At 39.5% G+C, this 12,294-nt stretch overlaps 1 protein-coding gene across 3 annotated transcripts in view; it reads left to right on the plus strand.

Annotated features, from left to right (window-relative positions):
* CDKL5 (cyclin dependent kinase like 5) overlaps nucleotides 1–12,294 on the plus strand; it is a gene marked incomplete at both ends in the record, with an annotated part of 79,796 nt that overhangs the window by 31,935 nt on the left and 35,567 nt on the right. For all 3 annotated transcript variants that reach the window (XM_084306590.1, XM_084306591.1, XM_084306592.1), the window contains 3 exons: nucleotides 1,372–1,492; nucleotides 2,680–2,739; nucleotides 7,960–8,050. In XM_084306590.1, the coding sequence (XP_084162716.1) occupies nucleotides 1,372–1,492; nucleotides 2,680–2,739; nucleotides 7,960–8,050 (272 nt within the window). The remainder of the gene's footprint in view (nucleotides 1–1,371; nucleotides 1,493–2,679; nucleotides 2,740–7,959; nucleotides 8,051–12,294) is intronic.

A 12,294-nucleotide genomic window follows, 5' to 3' on the forward strand; every position in this document is an offset into this window, starting at 1 on the left:
TTAACTGGTGATGAACAGCATGTGTTCTTTAGGGAATCTGAGCGCTGCAATACTCTAATCCAGATTACTTAAATTCACATTTAGTCTAATCTTCTTTATCCATTACCCTTAGTTAATGTCTTCATATAGGATTATGTCTTGCTGTGTTGATGTAACTATTTTCATTCATATTTGTAACACTGACTTTTTGACATAACTTGTCCAGATCTATAGGTCTCTGTGTGGACAAGAATATGACAAATGAATATGGTTCCTTAACAGAAAATTCCTTTTCTGAGCTATGAAGTGTTGCACACAGCACCTAAGTTGCAGTATTTATTCACAGACTGTAAAATTCAGAAATGTTTTCAAATATTAATAGTCTCCCACTTGTTTTCTCTTCTACACGTGTTATTAAAATATATTGCAAGGGAAACATCACATTTTCTTATACAGCTAAAGAAAACGTTTATCAAAGCTAAGGTAAACTTATTTTAAATGAAAAATTTGTACAAATGCTCAAATTCATAATAAAATGAATTGTGTAAGGCAATATAGCCAAAATACTTATTTCCGTTTCAGTTTTCATTAAATAACACTCTATTCTGTCTTCAAGTGGGCTGCTGATGCCCATTATTCATTCAACTAGGATTTAGAGTACAAATTCCATTGTACTTCTAATTGTACAAAATTGGAGACATTTGCTAATACAATGGAAATCTGAATGTCATTTTTCAAAGGGGAAGCTTACTATCATAAACAGTTTAATTTTTGCATTGGTGTATCTGTGAAATAGTATGGGCATAGTTACTGTAATGCAAAGATGTCTAGGGTCAATATAGCTGATAAATAACTATAGGATATGTTATAGGTTACTGTTTATGCCCCTGTGAGGCATTTTTGTGTTACCTCATTAGCGATAGTTTGTAGCTTTAGGTTGCTTTTATGTGCCCATTCACATACAGACATGGCTTGTGATTAATCATAGTTCTGCTATGTGAAAGCCATAGAAATAGCTTATTAATATTTAGAAAATGCTCTGTTTTACTAATTTTTCATACAGCCACAGTGACCTGGTATTTCTATTCAAGCAACTTTCTGTATGTAAATGACTATTTAGAAGCTTTAGGATAATTGGTTTGATGACAGCTTTTTAAAGACTTGTGGTACATTTGTGGTTCACCTTCAAGGCTTATTGTTTTCACAAATGCTTTCTGTAGAATGAAAACAGCTTATCTATGCTTATCATTAGAATACACTCCCTGAGTGTTAAACTATAATTTTTTTCATAGTCAGAGTCAGTGGTGTATGTTGTTATCAGAAGGCTGAAAATGAGTTGTGTTCTAGCTACTAGAATATAATTTATTGAAATAATGTCTTTTAAACTTTTAGAATATGCTTGAATTGCTAGAAGAAATGCCAAATGGAGTTCCACCAGAAAAAGTTAAAAGCTATATCTACCAGCTAATTAAAGCAATTCATTGGTGTCATAAGAATGATATTGTTCATAGAGGTAAGTGTGTAGCTCTCCACGTGGAAATAAGCCCCTGATTGAAATTTACTTTGTACCAAGAAAGAGATTATAGCTTGAAGTAATTTGCATTTAACATAAACATAAGCAATTCCTCTATGTCAACAACAGAGAGAAAATCTCTAAATTTGGCTGAGTTTTAAGCCTGCCACCTGACTTCATATTACTTTAAAACTAAGTTCATCTATTTAAAAAGCTTGCTGTCCGGTATCTTTGGTGTATGAGTAAAGGTTATATTAAATGCACAACGAAGTAAAACTGAAGTACAAACATTGCCAAAGGAAAAGGAATTTTTAAACATTTTCTGGCACTCAGTCATTTCACTTCTGAATCTGATAATGGAATGGTAGTAGAAAATTAACCCAGAACTTAAAGCTTACTCCCCTGTGCTTTACTTCTGCTTAAGGCAGTTCCTCCCAGCTCCTATGACTTAGGCTATGTATATTTACTTTCTCTCCTAAACTTCAAGCACTTCCAGTCCATATTTTGATGTATGATAATGTCTAGCTTTATGTAGTTTATTTAATTCATTTGTATTTTGCTTTGTGTCTTTGAAGGAACAACTTTTCTTTCTAATTAATGTTTCCAATAAATTACAGTTCTCATGCAGTTTACTTCTTGTATTCGAGACAGATCAAAATGTAGGCAAGAGTCTGAAATATTTTGTAAAATACACTTTGAACAAGTATAATATACACAGATACTATGACATGTAGATAGGAATAAGACACAGACTTAAAACCAGAGAACACACTTTCTCTAAAGAAACGGCAAGAAACGCTTAAGAAGGGTATTGTAACTGAAAATGTTGAGCACGACACAACAGCTTAGTGATTAACAACAGCTTAGCGATTGAGTAATTCAATGACATTTTTTGTATTGTTTTACAATATGCAATATTCTACATGTTGTTTTGCTCTCCAGGAATATCTGTAAGCAGCTTTTACCTTTCAATATTTTGTAGGGAAACACTTTAAGAGACTTCACATGGCAGAAAATGATTTCAGCTTGTTCACAGATAGAATTGCTGTAGCTTGTAATGTGTTGTTTATGATTGCAAGAGTATCTTGAAATACATTATTATTAAATAATATTGTTGGCAAAGTTCAAAATTAGGAGAAATTAACAGCTGTCTTTTTTTTTTTCTTCTTTGTTATTTGATGCTCTAGATATCAAACCAGAGAATCTCTTAATAAGTCACAATGATGTTCTGAAGTTGTGTGACTTTGGTAAGTTCAATAGATGGATTTCTTTTTACCTTTTCAAGGAAAATCTCTTACAGTAGATTTTCTTGCCTTAGTGTTTAAAACACTTTTAGTGGTCGTTACTGAGGTTTGTGGAAATTACTTTAATTTGAAAAATCTATAGGCTTAATTTGCTTCCTTTGAAATACCGTGTTGCCATATCAATGGAAATGCTGCACTTGTCTCTGCCTTATTTGATAGGGTTTTTACTAGCACTGGTACTGGCACTTAAGAAAGAACAGCACAGATAATAAACTGATTAGAAGGCTAGCAAAACTATAGATTTATCTGGCCTGCATATTAAAAGAAAAGATGGTTCTTGTTTTTTAAAGACAAAATATATTCTTATATACTTTTTAAACCACTGGCTTTCATGGACTATTAGGTGTACAGTTACAGATCAATTTTTATAGTTGTATTAATCAAAGAATCGTGTCAACATATGATTAATGGCTGAAGGATAGAGTCAGAGTGGTACTGGTACTGTTAACTTTCATATTTCCTGACTTATCAATAGTCAGCTTTAAGTCTTTGAAGAATCAGCACCCAAGTACAAGACAAACTTTGCCCGTGTGAGTAATCCCCAGAAGACAGCAGGGTGGCATATACACTGTTCCAACAATCTCTATTTTTATTCTAAATGCTACATAAACACAGAATAAAATATAGTTCCCTCTAAAAAGCTTACAGTTTGGCTTGGTGAAATAAAATTCAATTCCTTGCTGCTACCCAAGGGCACTTTTCATGAGAGCACTTTGAAAGCTGTCGTTTCAAACCTCTGCAATTTTGAATGAAAAGAGGAACCACTGAAAAAAAAAAATAAATTGCAGTAGGTTTTTAGGAACACAGAAAAGGCATTTGTCTTTTGCAGTGTTGCTTATTTCTTTCAATCCTAGGCGTATTTTTGCCTAAGCATTCAGCACCAGCAAGCGTTCCAGGAAAAGCCTTAGAATATTTGGTCCACATGAGTTCTTTGAACTGAGGGCATCTGACAGCACACAGTGGTGCTGTTGGCGGTGCCTGCAGTGCCTTGGCCCTCTCTCTGGCCAGGGACCTACTGCCGGACCCTACGCAGCTGCCCTCTCCTGCCAGCTTAGGCCCTTCGAGTCCCCCAGGGTTGCCGGTGCTCTGGCGGGTGGCAGGGGCTGGTGGCGTGCCCATTGCCCCCGTGGCTTCAGCTTTGGGTGTCTGGGGGACACAATTGCTGCCTCTTGCAGAGCTTCACATCCAGTTGGCAGACAGCGCTTGCCCTTGACTAGTGTGTGCTCCAGTCAGGACAAATCGTGTCATGAGGAGGAGCATCCTGTGGTAGTGCTCCCTTCCCTCCTGCATCTTTGTCCTCCTGAGAGCGAGGTTCGCCACTCAAGCTGGCACGTGCCACCAGCTAAGCAGTCCTTGTGCACCAGAATGTGTGTCAGCAGCCTTTGTGCTTCGCACTGCAGAAAAATGGAAAGCCAAACAAGCTGTACAATCATGTTATGGACAGCAGTTTTCTCACCAGATAGAGGTAATGTGAATTCTGTCAGTGGAGACAATCTGTGTTGTCCATAGGCTTGCTCATGTCATACCCTCAAGGCAGATTCTCCTGCTGTTGGAAAAGAAATGCAACCCAAAAGTCCTTCTGGTGCTCAGCAGAGCCGTAAGGAAGAAAATTGGAGGAACTTTTGTTGTTATTGTTCACATGGATTAGTCTGGATTTTGCTTATAGTCTTGGACTTCATTTCAAATTCTAAGCAATACTTACAATTTGGGATCGATTCTAATTTTTAGGCATGTTGCTAATTGACATTCCTGTTAATAGCTTAAGTTATTACTGTAAAAATCAAAGATTATTACTGTCAGAGAGATATTGTTCCTTGCACACGTACAGATTGGGATGTAAGAGTTTGCCTTCTAACATGATTTAACATATGTTACCTGCCTACCTACCTTCATTTCTTGGAACGCAAGTACTTGTCACGTACAGTGCCACATTCCTCATGTGACAGCAATAAATGCAAGTAAAAGGTCTGTGCATCAATCCCAATGTAGACATTGCAGTAATTGGGTGTTCGGGAATAGCCCAGTGGACAGAACAATTTGACTAGAAAAAATAATAATAAAAAATAACAAGATAGTTCTTCGTAATCCTTGTGCCATGTTCTGTACATATCGTACCAGGAAAAATGGGGTTGAATGTGGTGCTTGCCTGGACACATGTTGTGTGGGTGTCATTTCTGCCAATGGAAATGGGAGAGAGAACAGCACAAAATGCCGATTACAGCAGATGCATCTGACTTGTTAGAAATTGGTAGGCATTCTGTTTAGTATGCTTGCTGTTTCAACACCAGGGCTTCAGAATTACTTGTTTTAAAAATGGCTTAATTTCTGTATGATACATGAGCACAGAAATCATGAAACAGGGCTGGAAAAGACCTCAAGAAATTCTCTAGTTCTTCCACCTACTCAGAGAAATGATTAAGCCTGTTTGTGTCATTCCTGACAGGTTTTGCTTAGCTTATTCTTGAAGATCTCAGTAATTCATGTTCCTTACTGTTCCTAGGCACCTATTTAAGTCCTTGCATGTCATTAGGAGGTTGGACTTAGATAATCTTTGAAGATCCCTTCCAACTGAATTATTCTATTCCTTTAATGTTAGAATTCTTTACATTGTCTAACTTAATGTGCCTTATTTCTCTGTAAGAAACTGCCAGTCTTCTGAACTCCTTTTTCCCTCACACCTTTTACCTTGACATCTACCCTCCTCTCCTCAGAGTTGTTTAAAGTCCTTTCTTGAAATCTCATTTTTATTTTCGTTGTTTGCCTTCCTTGTATTGGGATACAAGCTCTGTTGCTTTCATAGTTGCTCTCACCCAAATCACTTTCCAAGTTCATGTTCTGATCTATTTCTTCTTGCTGTTCAGAATTTGGTCTAGTCTTCTGCCTAATTACCTTCTCTTATGTTTTGTGTCAAAAATTGTACCCAATACCTCAGCACAGTGTGGAGGTAGGGTCAGTAAGCTAGCTCTGCCACAACAGAAAAGTAGCAATTGTCCTGTTAGAAAGGTTTTATGCTTTCTTGAACTATCAATTCTGCCCATCATCTTTCAGCCTGGTGACATACAGTCAGAGCAGTAGTGCATCCATAAAGTGGTTTCTTACACGCCTGACAATATCTAGATGCCACTGACTTGTTGATGCTCTGGTGCTAGTGGGCTGGTGCTGTACACTACCACATGGGCTGCTGTGATGTTTGTATCCTGAATCATTTGTATCCTGTGGCCCTTTTATCTTTCTCCCATCATTCAGGCTGAGGCTTCCCAGTTTTGGCTGTCCCATTTCCTCAGGATGGCTCTTGGTGATTTTCCTTCTCATTTTTAAAAGCACAAATCAAAGATTTTTCACTGACCAGATTAATCAGATGGGCCATGTAATTTGAAACAGAAAGAGGGCTGCCTAAGAAGTTCTAAATAAAGCAATGTTTAGAAATTTACCCAAAAGTTAAGTTAGTTTTAAGTAATTAAAAAAAAAAAAAATCCTTTGAAGTTTTTTCTCTAGCAGCATCAGTAATGTTCAGCAGCACTGTGAGAACGGATGAGAATTATTTTGAGGTGACTTTGAAATACCTTTTCATCATTGTACAGTCCTTTCCATTTACTAACTCTTGAAGGGAGAGGTATCTTAGAATTAACAGCTGTAACCTATGTCAAAAACAAATTTATTGTTTTCTCAAGCCACTAGTCCAATAAAATAGTCTCTGTACCCAAACCTTTACTCCAATTTGGAGTAAATTAGTGTACCCATGGGGAGCAGGTGGGGCTGGAGTCCTTCACTAATGCTGCCAAGTGAGATACACTTTCAGAATACTAAAAATCAATCAATAAATAAATGACAGCCTTACAAGCATAGTTGTGTGGGAAAATCACTTTTGGCAGCTTCTGCATAAGAACTCAGGAATAAAGAAAAATGACTGTTGCATTTAAGTAGCACTTATTGATTCTGAAAATGAAATTATGCTTTAACATCTGCAAGACTTTGTACTTTTTATTCTTTTTTCATCGCTCATGCAGTAATGGAAGGACTCCTAGTGGTTTCACTGAAGTGAGTTTTTGACCAAGTTTTAGTGCTACATCCCAGTAAGGAAGCATTTAAAAAACGTGGGTTCTGCATTTCAGTCCCAAAAGTTTGTTCCAGTTTGAGGTCAATTTCAACAGCAGAGACTTGCTGTTGAGATCTGTCTGACCTCTTACCTTATTATTAATTGTTGGAAAAACAGTCAGATGCTTGATACTTTACCAAAAACAGTGCTGTCAGCTGCCCTAGAGTACTTCTACATGAAGAATCTAGTAACGTTCTAACTATGCTGCTCAGCTCACTTCTTATAAATGGAGGAGAACGAAAACAAAATTCAACTTACTGCTACTACTGGATTTTTCAGTATATGCACTCTTCTCACTGTTGATCTTGTTAATTGTTATACGTTAAGACAGAAGTTGAGTTTTGATACAACTGCAAATAAGTTGACAGTTTTTTGATTCTTAATAGAATGATGTGGAGGAGGAAGTTAATTGGGACTTGCTTTCTGATCCTAATTCACTGAGAGCCTTGTTATCAATACAATGCTAAAGCAGATGGGAAGCTGACACTTGTGGAGTGACCTAAATGCAGAAATAAAGCCATTTTTCTGGTCTTTGGTAGAGTCCTGCCTTTTGTAGTTTGGGAGAGATTGCCCAATTTTTTGCCAAGAATAACACATAGCTGCTTGACCGCATGAGAAAATGGAATGCAGTGAGACTGTAGTAGTTAAGATCAATGACTAACGTGTCTACTCGTTGCATATATGGTAAGTTTCTATTGTTATGAATCCTCTTCTGCAAACAGTATTTCACAGTGAAATTTAGTGGCAATCGCTCAATAACATACATGGCACACTGACTGTAACTTTTACCAATCTGTTCCGTTATAGTGAAGTCCCAAACATAATGGCAAAACACCATAGATTTCTGAGGACATTACACAAGTAAAGTAGTCATTAAAGCAGACATTCTGACTTTCAGTGATGTATCAATAAAAGGTTGTGTTTCAGTAGATGAGCAGTCCCTGGAGACATTCTGTGCTAAGCAATTTATTTCTGTTTAAATAGATGTGACCTCTTACCTCCAGAGTCATTGGGGATATGCATATTTACTTAAAATTGAATACAATCTTTTACACTTGTTTTGACAGGCTTTGCTCGTAATCTATCTGAAGGAAGCAATGCTAACTATACAGAATACGTGGCTACCAGATGGTACCGCTCACCTGAACTGTTGCTTGGGTAAGTACAGTTTGTAGAGCAACCATGATAAATCTTGACTGATACTTTGCATTTTGTCAAGCACCTTTTGTAAAATTTGCCAGTGGAGAACTGTAGTTGATTTAAAGGGAAGATTTCAAAAGACTTCCACATTGTCATCTATGCTTGTTCATTTCCAGTAGGTTGGCATGAATCATTGACACGTTCCCCTGTCTTGAACTGAATGGTATTTAACTGACTGAAAGATAAAGCTGAATTATTACAAGCCTACTTCAGATGCTCCTCCCCCTGACGTTCCCTTCGAAAGATGTTTGTATGGTAGTCCTGTATTCTGAAGTGTTCATTTTGTTACCCTCATGTTGGATATTGTATAGTATTGGCAGTGCAGCTTTCACCATGTTACACTCCTAGTTGTCTTTATCCTTTAGGTCAGAACTATGGTTTGGCTTTCATTCCCAGTTGCTCTTTCCCAGCACTGCTGAAATGGTAAGAGGAAGAGTACTAGCTTCTTAACTTTTTATAAGTACCACCTCTTAAGAACATGAGAGTGGGCAATTCGAAAGTTTTTGAAATCAAACAGGCAAAGCAGAGGGCTGGCCTGGATGAGCAGGGATCATCTTCTAGAGCTTAGGTGGAAAAGGAAAATGTATGGACACTGGAAGCAAGGTCTGGTGACATGGGAGGACTACAAAGATGTTATTTCCCGTTGTAGAGACATAAGTCATGGCCAGAGCTCAATTAAAGTTGATGCTGGCCAAGGACTGTGGGGGACAATAAAAAGGGCTTTTTTAAAAATACATTAGCAACAAAAGGAGGACCAGAGAGAACACTGGCCTGTTACTTGATGAGGATGGTCACCTCACAAATAGGACTGTAGATGTTAAATGTAGACATTTAATACCTTCTTCTCCTCTGTCTTTAACACCAATGATGGGCGCTGGGACTCCCGGAGCCCTGAGTTGGAGGACCATGACTGCAGGAACAATAAACTCCCAGTCAACTCCGAACTTGTGCAGGATTTGTTGCTTCAGCTGGGTGCACAGAAGTCTGTAGGGCCTGATGGGATTCATCCCAGGGTGCTCACAGAGCTGGCTGATGTCATCATGAGACCTCTCTGAATTATTTTTCAGTGGTTTGGGGAATCTGGAGAGGTCCCAGTCGACCAGAAGCTGGCAAATGTTGTCCCAGTTTTCAAGAAGGGCGAGAAAGAAGACCCTGGTAATTATAGGCCTGTCAGTCTCCCTTCAGTGCCTGGTAAAATTATGGAGAAGATTTTTCTGGGAGTTTTTGAAAAACACTTGAAAGACAGTGTAGTCATTGGTCATAGCCAACACAGAGGGGAAGGTCCTGTTTAACATAATTTCTTTTTATGACAAGATCACCCACCTAGCTGACCAAGGGAAACCAGTTGATGGAATCTTTTTGGATTTCAGCAAAGCTTTCTGTACTGCTGCTTGCAGTATCCTTTACAAAAGTCCAGCTTGAAAAATACATAATACAGTATGAACAATTGGCTGACAGGCTGGGCTCAAAGGGTTGTAGTGAATAGGGTTACATTAGGCTGGCAGCCAGTCACTAGTGGGGTTCTGCAGGGCTTCATTTTAGAGACATTTCTCTTGAATGTTTTTGCAAATGATCTGCATTCAGGATTCAAATGCATACTAAGTAAGTTTGCAGATTACACAAAATGAGAGGAACCGTTCACTCTCTTGAGAGTAGAGAGGCTTGCAGAGAGATCTTGACAGCCTAGAGGGCTGGGCAGTCACCAGCTACATGGAATCTAATTAGCAAGTGCTTTGGTCTGCACCTGTGACAGGGCAACCCTGTCTGTATGGACAGACTGGGAAACGAGAGGCAGGGGAGCAGCCCTGTGAGATGGGAGACGGGGGTTCTGGTTGACAGCAAGTTGAATATGAGCCAACAGTGTGCCCTGGCAGCCAGAAGGGCCAACCATACCCTGGGGGCATCAGGGACAGCATTGCTAGCCCATCGAGGGAAAGGATTGTCCCACTGTGCTATGTGCTCGGGGTGTCGCCTCACCTCACCTCAAGTACTGTGTGCAGTTTTGGGCACCACAACATAAGGAAGACATAAAACCATGAAAGTGTGTCGAAAGTAGGGACACAAAGATGGTGAAGGGTCTAGAGGGGAAGATAACATGAAGAGCAACTCAAGTCAGTTGGTTGTCACACTGGTGTTGGATGTGAAGGCTTCCCACCCGCGGCGTGACTCAGCGGATGAGTGCAGAGGCTTTCCAGCTGTCCTCACCCAGCCGTCTGCTCCCCTGAGCTCCCCCTCCACGTTTCCCACTCCCGCAGAAGCCACCTCAACCCCAGGGCTCAGCCGGCTGGGGCACGGCCCGCAGGCTGCTGCCCTGTCCACAGAAACTCCCAGCAGAGGATGCATCTGCCCTGGGCACGGGGCAGCATTTCAGGTCTTCCACACCATCCCTCAGTCTTGTCAAGATTTTTCTGTCTGCCACAGTATGAAAAGGACATCAAACTATCAGAGAGCGTCCAAAGGAGGGCTCCAAAGATGGTGGGGGGTCTAGAAGGCAAGGTATATGAGGAGTGGCTGAGGTCCCTTGGTTTGCTCAGCCCTGAGCAGAGCAGGCTGAGGGGAGGCCTCATGGCGGCCTGCAGCTCCCTCAGGAGGGGAGCGGAGGGGCAGGCGCTGAGCTCTGCTCTCTGGGGACAGCGACAGGACCCGAGGGAATGGCATGGAGCTGGGACAGGGGAGGGTCAGGCTGGGGGTTAGGGAAAGGGTCTGCATCCAGAGGGTGGTCGGGCACTGGGACAGGCTCCCCGTGGAACTGGTCACGGCACCGAGCCTGGTAGAGTTCAAGGAGTGTTTGGACAATGCCCTCAGATGTAGAGTTTGATAAAAATCAATTCTTTTCTGTGATGCTGTGGGAATCCAGGAGTTGGACTTGATGATCCTTGTGGGTCTCTTCCATCTCAGGATGTTCTGTGATTCTATGATTTTTCAACTGGTCGGGAAGAATTTGTTGAAGCAGACTACATGAATCATTTTATTAAAGCATTGAGAAGTTAGTTTCACGTTGTTTGTGGAAGCAGTAGTTGCATGAGTCGCCTTATAATTTAATTTCACTCTTTTATTAATCTGTAAAATTAACATTTTACTACTTCACAATGTTTAACAGATTTTCAAATATTGCTTGGACAAATTCACAGGACCTAAAAGGGCAAAAGTAGTTGGAAATGTACTTCTTGTGGTCTTCCCATTGCTATCAAATTTACAGTGTGTTTTTCTATACTGCATGAACACTGATAAAATGCAATTCCTAAATATGTAACATATACATATAGGGATATTCTGGAAGTAAGGAATTGGCAGCCACGGGAGCAAACAGAAAGTACTGGTCACTTATATTCTTTAACCAAAACGTTGCATGCTGCTGAGAAACAGATCTTTCTTGGAACCTTTAGTTAGCACTGAACCAAAGAACAGACATTTCTTGAATGTGTAAAGCATTGGATAATAAATATTCTTTCAATAAAGTCATACCAGTATTCCCAGAGCTGTGCTAATCTTAATCAAATTGGTATGCAGTTGTGTTGTTATATGCAGAATAGTATGTAAAAGTTGCTGTTAAAAACCTCAAAGCTCAGGTTTTCATATTTTGGAGAAGACAGATGTAACTAAACTTCCAGCAAAGTGTGTACGTGTATACATACGACATACACACTCTCACAACTTGGAAAGAAAGCATCAATCGTGGCCTTTTCAGTTTTACAGTGTTTCACACTTTGTCTATAATCTTAATTAAGGTTTAAGAGGAAAGACATGAAAAACATGACAGACATGGTATTAGTATGACCTGCAGTTTTCAAAACTATTTGATTAACAAGGAAATTTATCAGGAATCACGTCTGCATGTAATTGACTAAACTTGATTAGCTTGTAGAGGAAGGGGACGGGGGTATGTGTACGGTATGTGTATTCAGTGCATATGACTTCAACTTTGCTGGTGTATGTTTTTAATGCCAAGTTTTTCTGGCTTAGCATGATGTCTTTTTCTTGGCAATCCTGTTCTTGTTTCGCAATCATCCATCCTCCCATTTTACCAAATCTTTATAAACATCTAATAGTGGAAAGTCTTTCCAGCATTATTAAATATTTATATTTTACCTTTTTTTTTTTTTTTTCAAGTTTTAATGTGTCCCAGAGAGGTTTCTCTTTTGTAATAAAGTTCAAATACTTAAATTTCCTGAGGAAAGAAAATGCTGCCTAGTTACTCACAG

Source organism: Netta rufina (assembly GCF_964035555.1).
Source record: "Netta rufina genome assembly, chromosome: 1".
Classification (NCBI taxonomy): Eukaryota; Metazoa; Chordata; class Aves; order Anseriformes; family Anatidae; genus Netta; species Netta rufina.